This window comes from Castor canadensis, chromosome X (genome assembly GCF_047511655.1).
Source record: "Castor canadensis chromosome X, mCasCan1.hap1v2, whole genome shotgun sequence".
Lineage (NCBI taxonomy): Eukaryota > Metazoa > Chordata > Mammalia > Rodentia > Castoridae > Castor > Castor canadensis.
In genome coordinates, this window is record NC_133405.1 from 131,295,066 (window position 1) to 131,322,538 (window position 27,473).

Consider the following 27,473-nt stretch of genomic DNA (forward strand, 5'->3'; position numbering starts at 1 on the left):
TACAGTACACTCAGGAATCATTCTAATGGATTATTTTCCTGTAATAGGAGGACACAAAGTTAAACCTATGAGCTCCCTGTTGTTTTATTACTGCATGCAGATTGGTTTGGAATGATTATTCCCGTGGGATTGTGAAAATGAGCCAGTGATCCGCCCGTCTAGCACAAATCTCTGTCCTTTTATGTAAAATATTATTAGGCTTTCTAGAGCTCTGTTTGATGAAATCTTTACTAATCCAATAAATTTCAATAGATGAAATGTTTGCTTCCTCCTGCCTTTCTCAGTTCCAAAGCCTCTCTCTTCTGGCTTAAATGTCTCTTAAATGTACTATCTATTGTTACTGTTTATGTAACTCTCTGTTCAAGTATCACGATGAAGTTCCAAAACACCAAAGGAACACAACAGAAGATATTAGGGGCAAATATGGGGCTCAGAATGTCACAGAAAGCATTAGCCCTACAAAAACTGCAAGGGTCTTACGGCTTTTCTAATACCTCTGTTGACAGGAAGATTGTTCTCTAAGGAGGGAGAACGAATTTAAGACCTGGACACTGGTTAACCATTAATTCGCTTAAAGGCTCAAGTGCGAGGCCCTAGCAGCTTTGGGAGCAGCAGTTGGCTGGAGTTGGAAGTTGGAGTTAGAGTCAGGGGTGGGCTTCCGGGGATCAAGAGGGCTGACTATGACCACCACCAAATCTGACCCACTTCAGATTGGTGGGTGCCACCTGTGTTCTTCTAAGTCGTTTGTTACCCCCAAGTAACTTCAGTCAGGTCTGCACGCTTGTATGCGCATTGGAATCACCTTGGAGGGACTTTAAAGTATGATGCTTGGGTCTCAGCCCAGAGGCCCAGATGAAATCCGGGTTCTCAAAAGCACTCCAGTTGATTCTGATGTGTGGCCAGGTTTGAGACCCGCTACATTGTCACCATCCGCAGCCCTTATCTGAACAAAAGGATTCTGGGCTGTGGATTGAGGCAGCTCTGCCAAGTACTGGGTGTCCTTGGGTCAGTGTCCACGGCATCAGTTTCTTTATCTGTATAATGGGTGGTGGCTAAGACCTCAAGGCCCCCTCCAGCTTTATTAGTTTTCATCGGGGACGCGGACGGGGTCCCAGAATCCCGCTGCCCTCTGTCCCCATCCTCCGCTGGCTCCTCGGGGTTTCCTCGCCCTCGGCGATCTGTCTGGGGTCCCCGAAAGAGCCGCGGGTTTGGCCCGCAGTGCGGGCGCGCTCGCTGCCCCCAGTAGGGCCCTCGCTCCGGGCGCACAAAGCCCCCGGCGCTGACGTCAGGGCCCCTCTCGGCGCGGCCGGCCCCCAGTGCAGGCGGAGCCGCGCGGCGCTCCCACCCCGGCCAGGAAAGAGGAGCCAGCGACCAGCCCAGCGCAGCCCAGCGCAGCCCGGAGCCCGGCCCGTGCACGTGCCCGCCGGACCTGCAAACTTGTGCCACCCGCACTGCCCGTCCCCGGGGAGCCCGAGCGCCCGCTGCCCGCGCCCCTCCCGCCCGTCTCCAGCCATGGGTAAGAGAGCGCGCTGGCCCCGCGCCACGGCCACGGCCACGGTCACGGTCTCGCGCTCCCGCCAGGGAGGGGCACGCCCCGCCGAGGGTCCCGCCCTGCCCCCAGCTCAGGTGGCATTCCTCCGTCACCTCGGAGACCTGGTCCACACCCCCAGGGGGTGGGGGAAGGAGGGTGGACGTGGGAGGGGCGCTGCGCAGGTGTCCGGCTCGCCCAGGTGCGCCGGGCTGCGGGTCCCTCCTCCCGCGGCACCCAGGCCGCACCGCCGAGTGCGAAGCGCCCGAGCTGGAGAGCTGGGTCCCCAGAGGGGTTGCAGGGACAGCAGACGGCGCGTCCCGGGCTGCGAGCTCCTGCTTTATTTCAAGGGGTTGCTCATCTCCTGGGACGATCTCCTGTCTCCGGGTCCAACCCTGTCCCGCCCTGGCGTCATCCCGTTCTCCTTAAACCCACAGGAAACAGATACCCGTTTCCCCAAACCTGGGGTCGTCCGAGAGCTCACTTCGGAACCCTGACCCTTGAAACCAGGAAAGTGAGTGGGAGGACAGAGGAGGGGGGACAGGATGGGACAGAAGGTGAATCTCTCTTCTTTGTCCCTGTTTCCAACTATCTAAATGTGGCCCGGGCGCAGGTGGAGACGGTGTGAAGCGGGTTCCAATGCAATTGGGAGAAGGACTAGCGACGGTGACAGACTGCTCAGGAGAGCGAAAATCTCCAACCTGGCCCGAGGGGGGTGTTAGGCGGCGGTAGGATCCTCTCTGTCACTTCCTAACACCCCGAAATGCTGCTGTCAGCAAATGTCGTCAAACGGGGACTCTGTTAGGAGGAAAACTCATAAAGAGTGCCTCGGAAATTAACCTAATTCCGTGGCAACCCTGGAAATGTCTGAGAGCTGTGCTTGGAACGGGTTTTTCTCTACTTTATTATCCTCTAGTGACAGACTGCTCCAACCACAGCGCCACAAAGACGACGAAGAACCCCTATGAAGCATTGCTAATGGAGAACGCAGTGGGCTTAAACATTGCGGGTTTATGGTGAGGGCTTGGGAACTGCCTGCTGGTTCCCCCCATCATTTACCCGCCCCTGACATTCCCACATTAAGAGTGGGGGGGGGAGTGGTAATTTTATACTGATTAAAATTTCGGTGAGGAATAGTAAGGAGAGCACGTTATTTTGCATTTAAAAGGAGCCTGAAAGAATTTTATAGCTTTAATTTTAAAAAATTTACTGTGCTCAAAACATGAAAGGAAATAAGGTTCCTTAATCCAAGAGGAGCATTTCTTCCCCAAAAGTTAAGTGAGAGCTAAGCTAAGATCCTTCTAGAAAGGGCAGAACTGAGTGGCCTGGAGCTCTACTTCCCTACTTGTTGTAAGGTGGACATGTGAGTTGTCACACCACTGGGGGGGCCTTTTAAATGAGACATACCCAAAACTCAGGCCATGGCAGTGGGTCAGCTGGAGGCAGCTTTGGCCAAAGTTGCTGCCAAAGGTTACAGTTCACAGAAGTACAATATTGAGGAATGAACTAATTTTCCTGAAATAAAGTTAGTTCTGGTTTTTGAACACCAGGCATTGAGATTTGGATGTTGAATTTGGGCATGGAATTACCACATGGGGACCTTCTCAATGGCTTTTGCATTACTCTGGACTTAATTGGGGGTGGGCTTTATTTTTAAGTAGATGTAGATACAGTTCTCATGAAGCGAATGTCAAAGCCAGAGGTCTGTTCTCAAGGAAGTACTTTGTGTCTTGGACAATTATTAGTTCTACACTTCAACTGACAATTTATGTTAATTTGTGCATACTTCACTGATTCTGGCAGTAGCCTTGGTTTTAGTTTGTAGTTTTACATTAAAAAGAAAGTTCCTTTCATGCCAGAAAGGAACATACTGATTTCCTTTAGAGTCGTAGTAAATACACCACAGGGCCATGAACTGGTTTTATTTTTCCAGATGTATTTAATTACTGAACATACCCTTATGAATGTTTTAATTGAAATGACTTACTGTTGAGAAAATTCTAACCATTGATCCATTGATTGGTTCTTTCACAAGTCACTTCCTTATCCTGGTGTCCGTTACTTCACTGGTAAAATGGACGAGGTTTGTAGAAATAAATGCCCCTTTGGAGTCACACTTTAAGGTATTCAAAAATATTTAGAAAAATAAGATTATAAACAGTGGTGGTGTGTACAACTCTTATTCTTGAAAGCATCTTAAAAAGAAAACATGGGTTTTGTTGTTGACCTAATTGACTTTTTTCAACTTTGTTTAGCTACCATTCACATACAATTCAGTTAAGTGTACAAGTCAGTGGATTTTAGTGTATTCAGGATTGTGTGACTGTCACCACTATCTAATGTTAGGTCATTGTCAGCACCCCAAAAAAGATGGTAGTCACTCCTCATTCTCCCCTCACTCAGCCCCTAGCAACCACCAACCTACTTTCTGTTTCTATGAATTTGCCTCTACTGGACGTTTCATGGAAATGGAAAGAGCCAATTACTGTTTGAAGTGTGTTGGATTATTCAGTAACTTAGTTTGTTCTGCACAATGAGACGATGTTGATGTATTGTTTGTAGGCAGTATACCACCTAAATGAGTGTGTTGAACTAATTATTTCTCTGACTGAAAGGTTCTTCCTATTACAGGCGTGCCCTCTCCCCATCAGACTTACTCTGGTTTTATCTGATCGGAACCACCTTGGCCAACTGAATTTTGACTCATAGGCCTGAAGACATAGGAACTGAATGGATTCGGTGCAATAAATTCTTAGAGGGCATTTGTGGAATAGCCCCCTTGCTTCATGTATCCAGGGAGAAATACTGATTTTGTTTCATTAGCTACTTATAATTTTAAATGAAAATGTGTGTGAAATGATTAGATATAACAGAAAACCAAAACAGTTGTTTCCACCCATTTTGTAGTATGGAAGCTTTTTGTTGCTGTTGTTCTTGTTATTGTTTTGAGATAAAGTCTAGCTATGTGATGAAGGCTGGCCTAAGTCATGGGCTAAAAGTGGTCTTCCTGCCTCAGCCTCCTGAGTAGCTGGGACCACAGGCCTGAGCCACCATGCCCAGCTGAAAGGAAGTACTTATGATTATAAAATTAAGTTATTTCACTAAATAGCACTTTTTTAAATGCTTTTTTTTTTTTTTTTTTTGGTGGTACTGGGGCTTGAACTCAGGGCCTAAACCTGAGCCACTCTTCCAGCCCTTTTTTGAGATGCTCTTTTTTCGAGATTGGGTCTCGAGAACTGTTTGCCTGGGCTGACTTCAAACCTTGATCCTTCTGATCTCTGCCTCCTGAGTAGCTAGGATTACAGGCGTGAGTCACTGGGCACCTTGCTAAAATACATTACAGTTTGCATACAAATTGCCTAGCAATACTGATGTAAAGACAGCACTTGGTTCTGTGGCTCTGGGTGGGACCAGGTTTCTGCATTTCTAAGAAACTCCCGGGTGCTGCTACCTATGCTTCAGGATCCAAAAAGTAGAGGAAAAATCTGACAAGCTGCAGAGACCTGGTCCCTGCCCCAACTCGCCCCTAACTTCTTGTGTGATTGTGGGTAAATCATTCTTCTTCACCTCAGCTTACTATAAAATTTTTTTTTTAAAAAGGTGAAACTCCTTTTTGAGCCCTTGGAGATCACAAGTATATAATTGAAAAAAGGAAATGAGAGAGTAATGTTATGCTTGAAAAACATGCGCAAACGGCTCCCTAATTGTACAAACACTATTTGGTTCCACGAAGCCAGCAGCACAGTCATCATTTGTAGTTGGGGTCAATGCTGGCATCTTCTATGTGCCTGCCTACAGGAGGATTGGCTCTTGTCCAAGGAGTGGTGGAGGAAGCCATGATGTGCACGCCCTCTTTAACACCTCCAGCTTTGGCTTCTGCCCTCTACTTTTTAGAGCCTGACTGCACCAGAGAACCTCTCTTGACCTCACCGCCCAGGGCCCGAGGTGGTCCAAAAGGAAGCACACTGAAGACCCATACAGGCACAGTTTGGTTCTGGAAGTTTGCTCTGGAATTCAGATGCAACTGAAGACAAAGCAGTGGCATCCTAATGAATAACTAGGCAGGAAATGGCCCCAGCATGTGTAGCCAGCCTCCCTTTGAGTCTAAAGGTCTAGTAAGGCACCCACCCGGGCCCTGGAGAAGGCTGCTTTCAAAACAGGCTGAAATGTTGAGTAAATCTCAAACCACTACCACAGAGGACCGTTTGTGACAAACAGGAAGTAATTAATTCTTTGCTATATTTTTTCTTCAGCAAAAGCTGTTACCCAAGCCACTTGGCCCCTCCAAGGGGTTCTTAGAAGAGATTTGCTTTGGGATCAAGCAGTTGGATGCTTTATTGAAAATGCCAAAGTGGTGAATCATAAAAAGTGCCACTCTAAGCATTAATTCACTATGTTTTTGTTGCAAAGTCTAGGCTTTTGCTTTGAATGTGAAGTCCTGATTACAGTTCCTTGACGTGTTTTACTTTTTCTTTTTTTCTGACATGAATCACAGCTAAAATTCATTGGCTTCTGTTACCCACTTTGACTTTTTTTAATACTGGCATTTGAACTCAGGGCCTCATGCTTGCTAGGCAGGCACGGTACTGCTTGAGCCACTGTGCCATCCTTCACTCTGAGATTATTTTAAAGGACAATGAGGTTGGGAACCAACCTGTGTTAAGCCCTTTTATATCACTCACCCCACTCCCCATAAACCTTTAAAATTGTCTTGCCCAAAATTATTTTCCAAGTGATTCACTTTCGTTAAGACTTTACAAAGCAATGAACCTGGTTTTCAAGAAAGAAAAACTTTTTCGGGGGACCCATATTTCATTAATTTATATAATATGGAAATAAATCTGATAATTATGATGACAGATACAACTGGCATGAACAGGTTTGGGAAGAAACACAAAGGACTCTCCTTAAGTGCATGATTCAGCTGGTAGTAGAAGTAGCACAGACATCCTAGAGAAGCACTTGGAACCCAAGTTCTATGGACAGTAGTCAGTATGGTTTAGAAAAAGAATGGAGGATCTAGGGTAATTGGGTGGGGCACAGTAGGTGAATGTTGGTAAGAGACCATCTGCTGTATGATTGAGCCATTGTCTATTGATGACTTTAACTTGATTTTTCTGGTTATGGTTAGTTGGCTTGCCAGTACTTTTAATATGTCTCCCTTCCTGTTTAAATATCAAATTTGTTAAGAGCAGAGATCATTTTATTCAGTGTTGTATCCTTGTGTTCATTTGAATGATTGGTATGTCATAGGGCCTGCATAGATACTTGTTGAAAAATGTAGATCTTATCATATAAAATGCATTTTTAAATTAAGGTCTATCTATTACAAATGTGTAGATTTTAAGGTATGGAAAGTTATTCCAAACTATGCTAAATTAAATAGGACAAGTGACATTATTGTTACTTAGTAACAATACTTTTATCTCGGAATTACATGTAATAACAAATTCAGCACGTGAAGTCACTTTAGAAGTAATTCGATTGCTCCAAACATACACAGACACAACAATTTAAAGAGCAGCTTGAATGTTCTTCCATTATTTTTTTTGCTTTTAGTTTTTCTTCTGATGTTATGAAGTATTTTCCTCTCTCTGGTGAAAGTACTTCCTTCTTACCAGATTTTTGAAGTTCAAGCAAGTGTGGGGCGAAACACTTTGTTTCAGTGAAACTCATCATTGCCTTGAGGATTAAAAGGCAACAGTTTTGTTTCCATTCTCACCGGGTGTATTAAGAGTTAAATAGATTTATAGCAGTGTCACACAACCAGCATGTTCTCATGGAACCCCAAGCCTCTGTTCCTGTTACCTAACAGCACCATGAGGCTCTCTGTGAACGTGAGTCCTGCTCACGTGTGCTGAGCACTGTGCTAAGTCTTGAAGCAAAAAGTAAATAAGCCAGACTCCATCCACAAGTAACCATTCATTTGGGCTGGGATGTATCTCAGTTGTAGAGTACTTGGCTAGCATGCATGAAGGCCTTAGGTTCAATCCCAGGACAAAAAAAGAAAAGACAAAAAAACAAAACAAAAACCCAAAACAAAGCAACCAGTCATTTCACACAGGCAGAAAAAGGAACCGAGCATCTGAGGACAAAAGAGGGGAGGTGATCTTTCAAAGAGGGTTCCCTGGGGAGGCATTTATATTTGATCTGAGTCTTGAAACCCAAGCAACTTGGTGGGGCAGGGTGTCTGGGAGAGAACATTCCAGGCCCTGGGTACAGATGGGCAAGAGCAGGACCCATGACAGAGGCTGTTGGGTGGGCACTTTGAGTAGTTGAGAATGGCCTGAGGTGGGGGACCAGGGACCTCATCTCAGGGAGAGTTGAGACCAGGCTAGACAGTGACATGCCAGGAAAGAACTTAGTCATTACTCTGTTTCCCTAGAGGATCATGAAGGTATTTGAAGCAGGCAAGTGACAGCTAGAAAGAAATGACAAGTATTCTGAGGGGATAAAAGAAACCCACTGAAAATCCTTAGTATCTGATTGCAAAACTTCTAATGAAAGTATTAAAGGGTTGGGGCCCTGGCTCAACTGGTAGAGCTCTTGCCTAGCAAGCTCAGTGCGTGGAGTTTAAACCCCAGTACTGCCAATAAATAAATCAATAAATAAATGTATAGAAGGAGTTCTGAGAAGGGTGAAACCTTGTGGTTCCTGTGAAGCTTCCGGTGGAAACTTGGATCAGAGGTGAGTTGAGAGGATAACCCATGCAAGAAAGAGGAGTGAGCCACATTTACTGGCCTGGACCTAGCAGAGAGTAGGCGTGTGGGAGAGGGAAAATTAGATTTGACACTCGGGCTGAAAGCCAGCTGGAGTAACAGATTTTAGTTGATTACGAATGGACACACATCAATGAATCTTTTACAAAAATGTTTTTAATCTTGTCTGTTGTCTCCTCTTTCTCAAGGGTAGAGAAGGAAGTGTGAGCTTTCTGGGAGGCAAAGAGATAATGAGTGGACTTTGCTGTGACTCCAGCGGGGTTGGGGGTTGAAGTAGAAACCCATCCTTGTCTACTTACTCATTTCTAAAAGTGGCATTATTTCTTCTTTAAACATTTGAAAGAATTCAACAAGAAAGCCATTTGGGTCTGGTGTTTTTCTCATGGAAATGTTTTTTAAGTTATGAATTATATTTCTTTAACATTAGGACTGTAGCTGTAGGACTTCATACTTTTTGTTTCAGTTTTGGTAAGTTATGTTTTCCAAAGTCTTTGTCCATTTTATCTAAGTTATTAAACTTATTAGCAGAAAGTTCATATTCTTGTATCACCTGTTTAATCTTGTTTATAGGCTTTGTATTCCAAATGATACAGGAATTTGTATTCTTAATATTTTAATTGATCGATAATTTTTGTTTGTTTGATGGTGGCACTGGGGTTTGAACTCAGGACGTCACACTTGCTAGGTAGGTAATCTACCACTTGAGCCACTCCACCAGCCCTTTTTCGTGTTGAGTATTTTGGAGATAGGGTCTTGCTGAACTATTTGTCTAGACTGGCTTCAATCCGTGATCCTCTTGATCTCTGCCTCTTGAGTAGCTAGGATTATAGGCGTGAGCCACTGGCACCTGGGTGTTTTTTGTTTTGTTTTGTTTTGTTTTGTTTTGTCTTGTTTTGAAATGGGGTCTCACTATGTAGCCCAGGCTGGTCTGGAACTCTCTGTGTAGCTCAGGCTGGCCTCCAACTCTTGATCCTTCTGCCTCAGCCTCTGGAGAGCTGGGATTACAGATGGTTACCACCATATACTCTCCTTTAAAATTTATTTTAATAGCTTGATACTTATATGTAATAATTATATCCAGTAGATAAATCAATCATTTAATGGAAAAGGAACACATTTTTCAGTAATCAGAAAGTAGGATTTTTATGTCTAAAAGTAAACATTGCTTACTTGATTAGAATAAATAATAACTACCAAAGGAAAAATGTTTAAACTTGATCTTTTGAAATTTGCCCTTAATGGCTGCATATCACTCAACATATCTGGACTTGGTATAACAAGATCTATTATAAAAGATTTTAAATTAGAGTAGATCGCCAGTTGAGCTTAGTACTTGCTTTGACTTTTGTTTGGCTCCTGGTGTGGTTAAATTCTCCCTTCTTTGGAGGAAGTGGAGATAGGTACTAAAATTAAGCAAGTTCCGTTTCTTCCCACTTAAGTATGCTGTCACAGCAGGATTTCTCAACCTCAGCCTATTGACATTTTGCTGGCCTTTCTGGGTCTGTCCTCTGCATACTGTGTATAGTATATTCCTCCACTTGTAGTAACCAAAATGTCCCCAGACATTGCCAGATGACCCTGATGGAAGGTGAGGGAGAGACAACAATATTGTGCCATATTGAGAACTTTTTAAGATTTAAAACGATTAAAGCCTTTTTGTGCTTCATAGTATAAAATCGGAGTAGTGACTTCAGTCTTTGAGGACTTGGTTGAGCACATCTGCAGAGTGGGAGGATCACTGGCAAAAAAGATTTTCTTTTTCCAAAAGAGATGCTTGATTTCTCTAGCTGGAGAAAATTTTATTTTGTTTACATCCTTTTCCAACATCACCAGAGAATCTTGAGGCATAATGGGGAAGACCCTTATAGACCACCTGATCCCTTCTTTTTTGGGAATAAAATGGTGTGTAAACCATCTCAATAATGAGCTGACCTCTCCTGGAAATAGAATGTCTGGTTTTCCTGATAACTTCTTCAACGCTTGGTGCACTTTCTTTCTTAAAGGACTGAATCTATGAAGTGTGTTTTGCTTACTAAAATCATTTTCGTTTTCATCATTTTCCTTCTCTTCATTAAGTAAAAAGACATGAAGGATCTAATCACATCCTTAATTACCATGGTGGCCTTTCCATATTTAGAATTGATCTCCTCAGCTATAATCAAATCTACCCAGATTAAGCCTTTAAGACAACCTTCCTGCACGTTCTGTCCTTAGCATATGTGGTCATGTCTTTGTTAGGCTTTTGCTAGGTGTTTGTAGGTGTTAGGTATTTGACAGTTTCCCACAGAGAGCCTTTTCCTATATCCCCCCACCACCTCCCTGCTCCCCCATCTTTAACTTCTTTCCTAAAATGGAAACCATAGCTCTGGGTTTTTTTGTTTTTTGTTCTTTTTTTTCCCCCTTGATCTGAGCTCACTTGCCAAAGAGTGCTAGTGTAAAATGACAAGGGACATCGGAAGCAAAGGGTAGGGGGAGCTTAGAAAACCTACTCTTTTCTGTGAGCATTGGGTCACTGTTTTCAGTTTAGAAATGTGGTTTTTATAACATCTCCCTGAAAAGGCTGTCTCAATGGTGAATTTTAAAATGGAAGCTTAAATTCAGACATCTGTTCCTCCACGCAGTGAGCAAAGAATGGAGGTGTAATTAGCAAAGTAATTCAAGCACTTAAGATAACTTGATGCAGCTCTTTATTTTATATTTTCCTTTTAGTTTTCCCATTTGGCATATTCTGACAGTTTCCATGGTAAGTAAAACAGAAGTCAGAACATTAAAGGATGAATTTTCATTGCATGAATTATTACCATTTTGCAAAGCCATTGTGATGGGTTACCAAAGACTGTTTAGAGCTCTATTACGGAATGATATCTTGTCACAAATATTTTTAGATGTTTTGTAAGAGCATGAATATTACAAAATCATTTAAAAATGTGTTATTGAAATATAATATACACACAAAAAGTAGGCAGAACCTAAGCATACAGCTTGATAAATTTCTACTAATGCTTAGATTAAGAAGCAGAAAATGGGACTGAGGGTGTAGCTCAGTGATAGAGCACTTGCCTAGCATGTGTGAGGCCCTAGGTTCCATCCCTAGCACCCCAAAAAGAAAAAAACAGCTGCAGAACATTCCCAGCCCCTCAGAACCTCCCCTCAAGCTGCTGCCTTTCAAGCATTCCCACCAAGGGAATATAGTTTTAACTGTATTTGCACTTTACATAAATGGAATCATACAGGATAAACTCTTTTGTTGGCAGTTTTTGCTCAATGTTAATAACATTATTTTAAAACTTGGGGATGTTTTCTGTCTGGAAAATAGACCTGCTTCTAAATTATTATGGTTAAAAGCATTTAGGACATGCCTTCATGTATAGAACCATCAAGCACTAGTTCTTACCCTCTATTTTAAGGGAAAAACACTGGCCTAGCAGCTGTGCAATGGGATCTTTGAAATTTCTTTCTTTCTTTTTTTTTTTTTTTTGTAGTACTGGGGCTTGAACTCAGGGTCTACACCTTGAACCACTCCACCAGCCCTTTTTTGTGATGGGTTTTTTTTGAGATAGGGTCTCACAAACTGTTTGGCCAGGCTGGCTTCAAACCGCGATCCTCCTGATCTCTGCCTCCTGAGTAGAGAGGATTATAGGCGTGAGCCACCAGCGCCTGCCTGGCTGAAAATTCTTGATGAGAGATGAGATGGGTACATGAAAAACACGCTCAGAGATGGAGAGATCTCAAAGATGAAGCATCCTTCTCGTCTACCTCAGAAATGGAAAGTACATAGTGAGGACAATTGTGAATAAAGAAGAAGTGGTAGCTGTTGGATATTTGTTCAGGAAATGATCAATAGGAATTTTCTCTGGATTCAGGATATAAGGGTATAGTAGACATTAAGGCCTCCTTCTAATTGGTTTCCTGAGTAAGATGCAGTTTTAAGAGTTGTCTAAATTGATGGTAATTCTTCAGAAACTGTTAGCTAGTAGGTTTGGTAAAAGGTTCAAAAGCCTGGAATGATTTCTGGTTTGCATCTGAAAATTATTTTATATTTTCTATACAGAAACTACCACCTACTTAATAATTCATCATTTCCCCATTGATTTTTATATTTTCTGTATATTTTTTTCATTCCTCCTATCTGTGTGAGTATATCTGTGGACTCCATTCTGTTTCTTTGGTCTGTTTTGCCATGCCTGTGCTAATATTACACTGTCATAATCACCATGGATTAATAATAAGCCTGGCTATCTCTTAGGAGAAGTTTCTTCCTTTTGCTCTTTAAAAGTGGCTGAGCTAGCCGGGCACCAGTGGCTCATGCCTGTAATCCTATCTACTCAGGAGGCAAAGATTAGGAGGATTGAGATTCGAAGCCAGCCCCAGCAAATAAATAGTTCATGAGACCCTATCTTGAGAAAACCCCTCACAAAAAAGGGCTGGTGGAGTGGCTCAAGGTGTAGGCTCTGAGTTCAGGCCCCAGTACTGAAAAAAAAAAAAAGTGACAGCTGTTCTTGATCTTTGCTTTTAAACCAGCTTCTCATATTTCACAAACACCCCTGTAGGGTTTTGATTGGGATTGCAGTGCATTTACAGAACACACATTTCATGACAGTCAATGTCTCTACTGTGTTTATATTGAGTCTTCCATTTGCGTACATGGTATATGTCATTTGATCATTTACATCCCCAGTAATGTGTTTGCATACTCTTGGAATTTTATTTTAAGGTCCTTCATTGTTTTTATAGCTTTTAAAAAAGATTCAAAATAAATAATGTTCAAATCTAATTCCATGGAATGTCATGGTTTCCTTCCATAGACTCATGATTTCAGAAACTCCAGCTAAATGAACAAACTTGGTCAAGTAAATAAAGAAGCTGTAGTGGGAAGCTGATCCTGAGTTATTACATACCATCCTGGTCACTGTATGGCAATGACTTTGACTCTACCATGTACCAACCATGTAGGACACACTGGACACATGCAGACTTTGAATAGGGTTTCATCTCTTTCTGAAAGAAAACAGACTTGACCATCACTGAGGAAAGCTTCAGCTTCTTAACAGAGCTTGGTTTAGTTCATTTTTTTATTCCCCCAGCTGCTTACTTATGTTGTATTTCCCAATTAGTATTAGTTTCATGAAAAATGTTGATTTCGTTGTCATTGATGCAGAATGATGAAGCCAAAACAGCTCTTCTATTAATTTAAGCAGGAAATCTGTTTGCCAATGGAGAACATAGCTAGTGGATAACATGCCAGAATGATTTTGGCTTGCCTCATGTTTTCTCCAGGGAGCTTATGAGTCTTGGGAGCCACCTATTGAAGGTTAAAATGTCTACACAATGACAGAGTTCACCATTTTCCTAAGAAGGGACCTTGTCCAGGTACACCAGAGGCCTGAACATGGTATCCCATTGTTTCAATATTCATACAGAATGCAAGAAAAGAGGAAAGAGTTTAAAATAGATGTGGAGAATTTCCTTCCATTGAAGATGGTTGTGCACCTAGGGAACTGAAATTGTGACAGAGTCCATTAAAAATAAGTTCAGAGGGTTGGAGGTGTGGCACAAGCAGTAGAGTACCTAGCCCCAAGTTCAAAACCCACTACCACCAAATATTTATTGGACTGAGTGCCAAGCTAGTGACATATAGATGATTACGATGTGATTTTCACACTTTGGGCCACATGCTTGTGAATTAAAGGTATGCACACACAAGCCTCATGCATAGCAAGTGCACTAAGTATTGACACAAGTAAAATAATGGCGCCCCTCAAGGTGCTCTGCCTCAGGGAGGATAGTCAGCAAACCCATGTGGCAAGTATTAGGGGGAAAGTATAGGCAGAGGACACAAAATGCTTCTAAACAGAGGGAATACGTGGTGGGAGTCCTAGAGAATGAGCCCAAGTGACAGGAGGTATTTTTACTTAACCCAGCCATTGACATATTATAAGAAAAAGAAAGTCCTCGATACATTAAAATGTGACTTTGGGATTAGTGATGTGGCTCAAGCTCTAGAGTACCCGCTTTGTGTGTATGTGTGTGGTAATGGGGCTTGAACTCAGGGCCTTGCACTTGCTAGGCAGGTGCTCTACCACTCAAGCCACTCCACGAGCCGAGGGCCTGCTTTGCAAACATGAAGCCCTGAGTTCAAACCCCAGTCCCTCCCCCCAAAAAAAGTGACTTTCTTCTAAATGAAAACTACAATTCCATTTGCACCATTACAAAGACCAAGCTGACATTCAATATACAAATTCCAGCTGGGCACCAAGTGCATACCTATAATCCTAGCTACTCTGAAGGTAGAAAGCTGGAGGATGGAGGTTCAAGGCCAGCCCGGGCAAAAAGCTCGTGAGACTCCATCTCAACCAGTAAAATCTGGGTGTAGTGGTGTGCACGTGTCATCCCAGCTACACAGGAAGTGTAAAATAGGATTCCTTTACAGGCTGGCCCTAGCATAAATGAGAGACCCTATCCCAGAAATAAGGAAAGCAAAAAGGGATGGAAGTGTGATTCAAGTGTTAGAGCTGCCTAAGGAGGACCTGAATTCAACACCAGTATCACCAAAAGGAAAAAAAATTGCAAATTCCCAGTTAAAAGAAAAGACAAAGGCCAATTTTCAATTAATATCTTAGAGCAGTGCAGTTAAAGTAATCTCTCATAGAGATTTAATTGGAGCCCTCTGTTTGAGTGTACTTCCATGTTTGCTGATGTTACTTGTGAAAATGAAATTTTCAAGATTACCTCGTTTCCCTAGGTAATTTAATGGAACACTTCTCCTGGAATATTTCACATAGCTGGTCAGTCACCCTGCAAAGGGGAGACTGGCACTTGGGCTGCAGCTCAAACTTGATTTATTCCAGAAAGTGGCTTATTCAGCCATCAAATGAGATTCTGTGAACTGCTGATACCCATCACTTCACAGAATTATTCCTATTCCTCAAGAAGGTCTCAAACTTTTATTGCTCCTTTACTGGGGATGGAGGCTAGAACCAAACGAAACTGCTGGACACTTTGTACGTCTTGACTGATGTCCCTGGGTGACATTGCTCCTTCACCAGCCCTCATGTGCACATTTGTGTATGCATTTCGATTTCAGGTATTGGGGGAGGGGTAACTGGGGATTGATAGATTTCAGTACTCTTAGAAGGCTGCAGTCATGAGAAACTATTCTTAGGGCTGGAGGTGTGGCTCAAGTGTAGAACACCTGACTAGCAAGTTCAAAGTCTTGAGTTCAAACTGCAGTACCACAAGGAAGGGGAAGGGGAGGAGGAGGAGGAGAAAACTTTGTCATTTAGACTGATGCTTCTCATCTGGTGTCAATCCTCCCCTCCTTCCCAAGGGGACATTCAGCAGTGTCTGGAGACATTTTTGGTTGTTATGACTAAGGACAGGGGTGACACTTTTGGTTGGTAGAAAGAAGCCAGAGACACTGCTGAACATCATACAGTGGACACCCTCCACCCTCACCCCAGTAATCAGTCCCCATCCGGGAAGAGTGTCATGAGACTGAACACAAACCTTTAACACATATTGCCTGTGGGAAGGTTTGGGATTTGGGCTGAATAAAGATTCTAGACATCAAATAAAGGGCCCCAGGTGTAGAAGGAGCTGTCCAGTTCTGGGGGTCCTTTTCCAATGGGGATCTTCTAGGATAAGCCTTTTCCTGAAGTAGACAAACCTAGTCCTGGTTGTCAGTCTTCATTGGTGCTGATATGGACCTACTTGTGTAATTGGACTCTTACCATGAACACGACATTCTTTGTGATAAAAATAATGAAACATAAATCATGATAACATATATACTGTAAAAGTGAATCATAATTAGCTTCAGGAAATCTTCTGGACCCTAAAGGTTTTATTTATTTTTTAACCTTTCTAACAATCTCACAATTTTTTTTTTGTTATCTCAAAAAAAGATAACATAGAACACTGAAGCCAACCAATTAGGTTTTCATTCACTATTTAATTTCAAGGAATAGGTTTAACCTCTTTATTTTCTAAGAGCTGCTACTGAATAGTACAAAGGTGGGTTTGAGTATCCTGTTTGCCTGACTTTTCCTAATGGTTGGTGAAGACATTAAGTCGAGGCATAAGAAATAGTTAACATTGGACCATTTTTGTTGTACAAATATGACATTTTCATATGGTTCAGTCTAATATGATCTAGTTGTCCGTAAGCTCAGAGGAAGGCAGTGGTCTCCATACCCCATCCCAGGACCATTTCCACTGGGATTGTGCAGTAAGACTAAGAAATTCTGTTCTAGGCTAGGGGGTGTGGCTCAAGTGGTAGATGCCTCCCTAGTGAGCAGGAGGCCCTGTACTAGGGCTGGAGATGGGGAGTGGGGGTGGGGGGGAGAAGGAAGGAAGGGAAAGAAATCACCTGTTCTTATTCTGAAACTTTGCCCATGTTGTCATAGCCCATTCTGATCAGTTTATGCCCTCCGTAAATGCTGATTATACCGTGCTGTGTTCGCTTCAGGTGCGTGGAGCACCTGTCTGGATGAGTGTTACAGAGGGAGTGGAGGAAGTTCTTTAGTTATGTTCTGTCAGTTATTTCACTTAGACTTAATAAATGCTTCTGAGTAGTAGTAGTTTCTATTGGTGTATAAAATTGATTGCAGTTGATATTTAAAGGAAAGTGTTTTGCCCCTGTATTTGGTTGAAATTAGTAAAAACTATCATTATCATTTCCTGATAATTACTAAATGTCAGGTTTTTATATCTATACAGTTTAATTAGTCCTAAAGATATTTGTATCTCTGTAATACCATATATTTTCAGTTGGGCTACACAGTGAGTTCCAAGCCAGACTGGGTTACGTAGTGAGACCCTATCTTAAAAATAACAAAAGCAAGCAAACAAAAATAAAATTCTCTTCTTCCTACCTCCCAACCCCACCTCCAGTCCATTTGCCTAATCCGTCTTGGTGATGCCTGCCATATGGTATATTATTTGAAATCTTTCTGAAGCAATGTTTGACCTTTGTTGACCCATCCCTACAGTTGAAAAGAGGTTAGATGGAGTCCCCAAGTAAGGAGGTAAAGGGAGTTGAAAAATTAAGGAAGTAAGTGATTCTGATGGAAAGGAAGGTGTACCCTACTGTAGATCACCTGCCCAAGGAATCGGAACTTTTCTGTACATCATGCTCATGAGCAGATGCCTCTATAAATGCTACTACAGAAAAGGTCTACTGTGTCATGATTGTCGCAGTCAGCTATGGTAATGCCTGGAGAGAAAGAAGATGCCACAGACGAAGCCCAAGCTCTGAATAGCCACAATGGTTATTTGCAGTTTTTGTTGATGTCATCAGAGGTGCAGCTTGCTTTTTCCCAGCCAGCTTCTCAACTCTCCTGGTGTGCATTCATTGCCCAAGGGCTACACCCTTGGCCCTTCCACGCTGACAGCCCTTGGTCTTGAAGCAGAGCTCACAGTCTGGTGGCACATGTACCTGTGAGCAGAGAAATTATGAGAAGAGTGAAAAGCAGAACAATAGAAATGTGTTCAAAAAAGCATTTTCTTCTGGTGATAGAGTACTACAAATACTGGACGGCGGGTAGCAACAAAAGCAGAAGTTCTCCCACCTCTCTTTCCATAGCAACTTCCAGCCTCCCCTGCCATTTTCACCCATGCCAGGATTGAGAATCAGAGCATCAAAAGAGGAATTTGGAATTATTGAATCCCCCTCTTGTGCAGGAAGCCAGGAAAGTCTTATAAAAAATTATGAATAATCATCACGAAGGCTTAAAGGAGTTTTACATACACAGCTTTAGAAAGAAGTAGCCACAACTTGGTTTTTCTCCCCTTCCTTCCTCCCTCCCTCCCTCCCTCCCTCCTCCTTCCTTCCCTTCCTCCCATCCCCCTCCCTCCCTCCCTGCTCCTTCCTTCCCTCCCTCCCATCCCCCTCCCTCCCTCCCTTCCTCCCACCCTCCCTCCCTTCTCCTTCCTTCCCTCCCTCCTTTCCTCCCTCCCTCCTCCTTCCTTCCCTTCCTCCCATCCCCCTCCCTCCCTCCCTGCTCCTTCCTTCCCTCCCTTCCTCCCTCCCTTCTACCCATCCCCCTCCCTCCCTCACTCACTTCCTCCCATTCCCCAGTACATGTATACTTTTGTCTTCTTTTACACAGTGGCTGGCTGTTTTAATGCCTGTATTAACAAGTTTCAGACTTTAGTTATATCTCAATGTTGCTACTTTTGCAAGTGAATATCCTACTGAAATGTATTCATTTGGGAAGAATTCGACCTTTTCAAAAGAGCATTTTCTAAATGTAGCAAATTATCATTGATAGTATAATGAAATTAGGAAAATAGAGGTGGTTGGTAATAAAACTGATCAAAACCACCAGTTGTATCATGGATAAACCATAAATGTCAGTAACGCCAATAACCTGATGAAATACCATCATTATCCGATGCTTCCTTCCTCAGAAACCTGGCAGCACCATCACAGGTACCTGAAAATGAATTCAGGCATTGGTGGAATGCTGAACAAATTCTAGCTTCATATTTTTAGTCTCAGCACAATGATTCATTTAATTACTTCTATACATTTATTACCTGTGAAGTTATCTTTGCAGTCATGGAGACAGGGTATATGTTACTGTTCCCATGGTAACTTTGTACTTAAAATGGCAAGCTGCACTTACTTGATTTAAAAATATCTACAGTTTGATTGATGTAAAACCCTCTACATAATTTGTTCCCAACCAGTGACTCACTCCTCATGTAACTGGCATTTCAGTGAGTGACTTGATCACATAAGTTGTTTGGGGAACTAACTATTGCTGTAAAGCACTAATGATATTTTAAATTACCATCATTGAAACATTTGAATATTTAAAAAATACTGCACATGTGTCTTTGCCATGTTAACACAGTGACACAGGCTTAACGAAATGTTTACTAATAATTCATGGACACAGTGACAAATTGTAATTGGGTGTGAGCTATGCTCCATGCACAGTGGATATTGAGGCCAGCATACCCACTTTTCACTTGAGTCTGCGCAATGCTGCACTTGAACATGGTGGTCTGCTTACATCTCCCCTGTTATCATGGAGATGCTATGTATTTTTTAAGATGGAGCCTTGTTCAAACACACAATTAATAAACAAATACATGTTCTTTTCAAACAAAAGTAAGCAGAATGGAAAACTGTACTATTTCTCAGCCAGTAGCCTGGAGTGGGTGCCCAGGGACAATTCCACCTCAGGAGGACAGTATATGGGTACACAGGCTTTGTGGCAACTCTTGACCACTCAGTCCTTTTGTACTTGACTGTTTTGCAAATGGCTGGAGCTTCCAGAGCATTTTGAATTCTGGGAAATTTATATAGATAGATACATTGGTGATATACAAGTGTCCTACTTTGGACATAGTGGTAACAATGCTGCCTTTTTATTTATTTTCTGTTTAGGTGTCCATTTCAAAAACTTGGGGGCAGCATAGGGAAGAGAACTGCTTCAGTCGTGAGCTTCTCTTTTCTCCATATCTGCTGTTATGGAAACCTTTCACTGGCAGAGTGTGGCTGTGTTTCTGTTTGCATCTTTGTTTGATGGCTCAGGCAAACTCCTTTGGTCATTGAGAAAATAAAATTGTAGTCAAAGCCTCCCGAGACAGGCCTAAAGACTGCTGCCTAAGGTTCCTTCCTGCTGTGTACCCAATGTGCAGTCCTTGCAGAGGTTGGGCCAGAGCAGCTGAGGGGCCTTCTGGGCCCTTCAGAGTCTGTTGGGGGATGAGTAAGTAGCAGATGCACTTAAATAGAACTATACTACAAATGCAGGAGAATGAGCCTTAACAGAGTTTTGAGTTCAGGCCAAAAGGACACTGTTTTTATGAATCAACTTGATTTTCACAGAAAGCAAAATTTATGTGTATATCAATTAAAACCTGGAGATATGTACACACTTGCATAACACATATATACTTATAGAAATGAGCATATATAACATGCACACAGACGTGCACAAATGTGTTTTGTGCATGACAAACACACCCACTGTAGGTATATACATGTACATGTCATACACACATGTGACACATACATCTATAAAAACATTTACTGAGTCTTTACTATGTGTAGGCACTGCTCTAAGTGCTTTACCTGATCAACCATTGTAATCTTTGCCATATCACAGATGTGACAACTGAAGCCACACAGCTAGGAAGTATCAAGGCTTTTTTTTATTTTTTGGTGGTACTGGGGATTGAACCCAGGGCTTATGCAAACTTTTGATGGCAAATATTTAATACTTTTCATCTAAAATAAGTTCTATATTTTCCTCATACTTCTAGTAAGATGATTTTGCAAAATCTGATATCTAGTTTTCTTTAGGTCGAGATATGGAAATGAAATAAACAGATTAAACAGGCAATTTTTAATCTACTCCTTAAGTAGCCGTATGGGGAGTAATTTTTAAGTAGCAAAAACAGTACCAAGTACAGCAAGCAATGATTATCCTAGTGACATGGGTGAAATGAAGTGACCATCTCTTGCCACACCCCATCCTTTCACTGATTAAAGCAGCAATTCTTGCCCTCTCCAAGCTATGTAGCCCAGCTCTTTCATTGTCTGACTTAGTTCTCTTTGCATTCACATTATTGGCTCTCCTGTTTAAAGGACCATTTTAATTAAATACTTTTTTCAATTTTGAAAAATTACTGACCTTCTCCCAGTTGTGTCTATCAGAAGGAGTGCTCCAAAGGCATCTTGTTCTCTAGTCTTTTATAGAATTGTTTTAGGCATAAACCTCATATAAACATTAAAATCATAAGGAACAAAGGGGAGTCAGATGATTTTAGGACTAAGTCAAATTTCTGCAATCTGATTTTAGATGCTAATTAATAAAGCACCCTGAGCAGTAACTGTCTTAAAGAGTGACAACAATGAAATGTTTTATTGATTCAGCATCACTTTACTGACTGAACTGTAGAGGTATTTTTCAGCAGTGCAACATATACCAATGGAGAAACTGTAAAAATATTATTGTCATAATTTCTTTACACAGTGCTTTTCAGAAGAGAATTTTAGAAGTAAGAAGGCAGTTTTTTGGATTTTACTTTTAGATTTACTGTGGCTTAAGCCCATGATTGTTTGGTAAGCTTGTTTGCTTTCACCTGTTGTGGCGTTGGTTTTCTCATCTATGAAAAGAAAATGGTGATAGGACAAAGGAAACACTGAACGCCCTATGTGGTTGGTGGCTGGGGTAGGAACATCTTCCATGTCAGAATTTTACGGCTACTGTTGAGTGAAGTTCACATTTGCTTTATCTCCAAACATTTTCTAACTCTTTGGAAACAGACTACATCTTCAATGTGTAGGGCAACACATAAGGGGTTTTCTTCAGGAAATGTTTTTGTTGACTTAGCTGCATTTCATGAGTCACATATTCCAGTTCACAGCAGAGCCTGCTCTGGTGATTTGCCAGGTAAGTACCTGGTAGGAGCACGGAGCTCAAGCTTGTATAAACCCCTTGCTGATATTTTATTTCAACAGAGCTTGAGATGGACTGATGAACTGTTAAATGATCCTGGAAACACAGCCTGCTTTTGGAAGTGAATTTGGTTGGAAAAAGTAATTGTAAAGGGCAAAAATGACAGACCTTTCAGGGCCTCCATCACTGCCTTTTCAATAGGACAGTCACTGGCCATTTCGATTGAATTAGATAAGATTAAATTAAATGCAATTCTCTAGCCACATTAGCTACATTTAAAATGTTCAGTGGTCACATGTGGCTAGAGGCTACTACGTTAGACAAATATAAAACAGTTCCATTATCACAAAAAATTACACTGGACCGCGCTAGTCTGGGAGACGCCTAAGGAAGAATTAATTATGCTATAGCAAACAGAAGATTGGAATGAAGTTGAGATGATTCTGTTCCACCTTGCGTCCTTAAGAGCTCTGTGACCTCTCTGAATCCCTGTAGGCCTCAGTGAACATGTCAGCACTAAACTGCTACTTCTACACACTTACCATATAGTGATATTATTATAACGCTGACGTGACAATCGGATTTGTAAAAGTATTGTTTTATGGTTTAGAGAGTGACCTTTGGAATCAAACTGCTGGATTTAAATGCTACTTACCTACAAGTTAACTTCTCTGGGCCTTGATTTTCTAATCTGAAGAACAAGTGCAATAAAGTACCTATTTTGTATGGTCGAGTGGTGACTGGTTTCTTGTATGTAAAGTGATAGGCCAATGCCTGGCCCACAGAAACTACTCAGTGTTTTAGCTGTTATTATTGATTTATTTAATCCGTCTATTGAAGCACATAGAATACTATCAAAACCTTTTGTTACAACCGGTGTCTTCAATTTTCTGATATTTTCTAGATGTTTGGCCTCTATGTAACATGTTGTTCATGAATATAAGTATGTCACATTGTAGCTTCTTAATGCTTATGTTGTCCTGCATGAATTAACCACCTCTAGAAAGCACATTGCTTGCAGTTTAGAATGGTGTGCTTAATTAAGGTTTCTTCTTTGATATTTCAGCCATATAATTAGTTCTTCCTGAAAGAGACTGATGTCAGTGCTGAGAAATTCTCTGGCAGTCTCCTTCGTTGATGCATATGGTCCTGTCTCCGGGTTGTTAAAACGCAGAGTGAAGTCACCCACAAGGGCTAGGATTCTGTTCAGAAGGGTTTGATTGTACCTCACAGGTGGCTAGCATCCTGTTTCAGTGGAGTGATTGGACTTGACAATGAAGGTAATGCTAAGACAGAGGACTCAGTGTCCACCTCGTGGTTGACACCGTGATCCATGATCTCTGTTTGGATACAGGCACAGATGCACCCATCCCATGGTTCTCGCCCCAGCTGTGCACTGGCCTCACCTAGGGACTTTTGAAAATGCTGATGTCTGGTCCAACCCCAGAAATGCTGGTGTAATTCTCCGGGGTGCTGCCTGGGCATGGGGAAGTTTTTTGAGCTCCAAATGTGATTCTGATGTGCAGCCAGGGTTGGGAACCCCTGCACTAGCCTGAATCTAGTGATAAGGAGTGACCACTTTTGAAGTGGGGCCCACACGTTGAGTCTATACCATCCTGGACGGAAGTAGCTAGAAGTTTTCACAGGGTCCTGTCCAAGTCCATGTTTTGTATTTTTTTTTTAATTTTGAGGCATGGTCTCACTATGTAGCCCAGACTGTCCTCAAATTCACAATCCTCCTGCCTCAGTCTCCAGAGTGCTGGGATTACAGGCATGTACCACAACACCTGGCCCATATCCATAACATTTTTGTCAGTGATAAGAATCCATGTCAAACACAGGAATCAGTCTCATGGATGATGAAGTTGAGCTGGAAAGAGAAAGTAGACATTGGATAACAGGTGCCAAAGGCATATTGACAGGTTAGAGGGAAAGATGCATGAATCTAAGGGGACATACAAGAGGAAGAAAGAGAAAACCTTTTGGTTACTTTAAATAAAACCAACTGAACATGTTTGGGATCTGGGGAACTTAGCTGAACAGCTGTGAGAAGGGTTAGGTTGACCACCAGTTGCAGTGGCTGAGAGTGTACTTTTAGAAACCAGTCTTGAGCTTGAATCTGGCTTCCCTGTGCCCTCCTAGGTGACCTGGAACACATTCCTTATCCTCTCTGTGCTTCATTTACCTCCTTCATTTGGTGGGAATAAGGCACCCGCCGAATTCTATTATGATGAAATTAGATGATTTATGTAAACTGCAGCTCCAAGCCCTGGCCCATATTCAGCACTGTGATTATAAATAATAAAGTCATGATTAGCATCAAGTTGGTCTTCATCATTATTTGAATAATGAGCCTACCCAGAGAGCCAGCAGAGCAAGTCGCTGTATAAGTAGAAGTATCTAGTGGGAGGTGGTGGGGGGGGGGTGTTAACAGGGAAACTGAGTAGGAAGTATATGTGAACTCTATGTACTATTGTTGCAATAATTCTGTAAATCTAAGTTCTAAAATAAAGTGTGTAAGAAAGTTATTGCCAAGGTAGTGTACTGTCTTGGAAAATGAGAATGAGATATTTATTCATTTTCAACAAATATTTGTGTGCCAGCCGTATGCTCAGTAAGCCTGAAATTTACCCTTCTCATAAAGAACCAAAAGATTTTTGTTTTAAATACTCCTGGGGCAGATATTTCTAAGTTATATATTTCCATATGTATGCTGAACTAGATTTGATCCATTTAAAAATTTTATTGATTCTTCTGTCTGTACAACAAATACATCCTAATAAAAAATAATATCGTAAAACATAACATCTGTGCAGGTAGAGGATATAACGATATGTATTGAAAGCTGTTGAGCAATGTGGGGTGGGAGGAAAGGAGTAAAGGAGAGTAATAGAAGGGGTTGAATGGATCAAAGCAAAGTATATTCACAGTGGAGATACTTCAAGAAGCCTCTTTGAACCTTGACTTTGGAATTAATAACAAAAGACAGGACTGTAAAATTAGTACAGAGTGGGGAGTACTTGTGGGAGGGGGGATGGAGAATGAAGGAGATTAAGGTGAAGGAATATGGTTGATGGACTTGATATACTTACATGAACTAGAACAATGAAACCTCTTGCAATTCCTTGCAGTGGAGAGGGGAGAGATGGTGGGGGTGATCTAAACAATGTATAATAAAAGCCTATTTGGAATTGTCACAATGACTTCCCCCATACAATGAATATACCCTAATACAAATCTTTAAGATTGTGTTTATTCTGCAATAACTTTTGATAGAGAAAAGCTGTAAAACAGTACAGAGCTCCTATACACCCTTCACCACCCCCAATGCTAGCAACTTCCATAACCATAGTACAGGGATGGAAACAAGGAAATTAACATGGGCACTATGTTCTTCTTCCAGCAACTGTTTTCTTTTGCAGGATCCTGTACAGGTTCCCATGTGGCATTTAGTTGTCACCTCTCCTTAGTCTCCTTCAGCCTATGACAGTTGCTCTGTTTTCCCATGTCTTTTGACCTCAAATCTTTCTGAAGAGTAAAGTGAAGCATTTTGTATCATGTCCCATGTGGATTTGTCTGATGTTTTCTCACCATGAGTTTCATAGTGTGCATTTGGGGCATGAAGGCCATAGATATGATATGCTTTTGGCAACGTATCTTATCAGAGGACGTGTGACGCCAGGAGATCTCGTTCCCTGTGGTATTAGCCATGATCATTTAGGTAAGGGGGAGTCTGCAAGTTTTTATCTATTTTTTTAAGGACTTTATTTTTATTTATTGATTGATTGATTGATTTTAGTGGGACTGGGGTTTGAACTCAGGGCTTCACACTTGGAAAGCAGGCACTCACAAAGCAGGCACTCTACCGCTTGAGCCACACCACCAGCCCTAAGGACTTTAGTTTTTAGAACATTTTAGATTCAAAGAAAAATTAAGAAGGTACAGAGATTTCCCACATATCCATCCTCTTCTCCCACACATGCATTGCATCCCTCAAGTTTGGATCTGTTTTTTGGGGTTTTTTTTGGTGGGACTGGGGTTTGAACTCAGGGCTTCATATTTGCAATCTCAGCCTCCCAAATAGCTAGGTTTTATAAGGCGTGAGCCACTGGCACCCGGCTTAATAGTCCCTTTTAAAGTTAGACAAACCTGGATTTGAATCTAACTTTCAAGTGTAAATGGCAAAGCGTAATTTGTAAAGTCAGACAAATCTGGATTAGAATTCTGCCAGTCTACTTCAGTAGCAAATTGTTCTGTCTTCCAAGTCAAAGTCTCCACACCCAGAAAACCTGCGGGGTGTTCAGAAAGGGTCAGTGAGAAGATGTAAGTCATGAACCGCATAGCGACGCTTCCATCAATGACAGGCTGCATGTACTACAGTGATTGCATAAGATTATAACAGAGCTGAAAAATTCCTGTCACCTAGCGACACTGGAGCTGTTGGAGAGCAACGTATTACTCACGTTTATGGTGATGCAGGTATACACAAACCGAGCACACTGCCAGTTAGATAAAAACAGCACGTGCAATTGTGCACGGTAAGTACACAGTGCTTGATGATGACAATAAATGAATATGCTACTGGTTTATTTTCTTTTAGATACCTTTATCATTATTTTACAGAATATTCCTTCTACTCATAAAATTCAGTTTGCTGTAAAACATTGTGCCCGGTTAAGCCAGTACCAGCCTCACACATATCGTGCTTACCTCACCTCCTGATTGCGTCGCTTTCTCTTGTGTTGACTTCATCTCATGTTTTGTTCATCATGGCCCTAGAAGCAGTAGGCTGTACCTTGTATGTACCGTACAGACTAGATGTGTAGTAGGTGGTAGCATATAGGATCATGTAACTACACTTTGTGATGTTTGCACAGCAAGGAGGGAGATCTTAGACCAGGTGAGTTTACAAGGTAAGGGCCCAATAAATGTCAGTTGCTTTTATGAAATTATCTATCCCACACAGAGAGCTCTTGATACCACAAGGACTGGAGGTGTGGCTCAAGTGCTAGAGTGTCTGCTTTGCAAATACAAATCCCTGAGTTCAAACTCCACTTCCTCCCCTCCCCCCCACAAAAAGAGTTGACAGCACAAAAGGATAAATTATTAGCTTTATATCCTAATTAATGTGTAAGTGGGCTGTAGAACTAATAGGAGCTGTAGAAGCAGAAGAGACATAAGACTCTTTTGTACATTGATTCCTCACATTTAAGTGTAGTTAGATCATTCTCAAGTTCATGGTCTTGTTTTTTATGGCCATCATTCCAGAATTTTTCTGGGAATGACTGTAGAACACAAAGGAGTATTTTTCCATAACTACCACATAACTTAATAATAAAGGAGTTGTATATAAAATTTAAAAACCTTATTAAAATTGTTCTTTGAAGTCAGTTTGTGGACTAATATGATCATTGAAAAGAGTTTTATAAACTTGAGCAATTTTTCCTTCTCAACATTTACTTCATTTTTTTTGAAGTACTACATATTTCTAATGGATTTCATACTAAGATATAAAGTTTAATAGGCCAGGAATTTCTTGAAAAATAAAAGGTTAAAAAATGCTACGTTCACTGTTTGTCTAGATGGGTTGTGTTTTGAAAGACAGAAGGATTACAACATGATCGACATGCAGTACATCTGTTGAGTTTAAAATTTCATCTAACCATAAATTATTTGTTCAAACTAATCTTGTTATAGCCTAGTGCTATGAGAAACTGTTTGTTTTTAGATAGGTATCAAATCTTTAAAACATAGTGGCCAATAAAAGCAAATTCAGCTACCCTTCCCCCTCACAATAAGGACACGGTGTCC

At 41.6% G+C, this 27,473-nt stretch overlaps 1 protein-coding gene across 1 annotated transcript in view; it reads left to right on the plus strand.

Moving 5' to 3' along the window:
• Positions 1 to 1,342: 1,342 nt before the first annotated feature.
• Gpm6b (glycoprotein M6B) overlaps positions 1,343 to 27,473 on the plus strand; it is a 150,761-nt gene continuing 124,630 nt past the window's right edge. Inside the window, exon 1 of the mRNA XM_020159942.2 lies at positions 1,343 to 1,516. Coding sequence (XP_020015531.1) covers positions 1,513 to 1,516 — 4 coding nt within the window. The 5' untranslated portion in view covers positions 1,343 to 1,512. The remainder of the gene's footprint in view (positions 1,517 to 27,473) is intronic.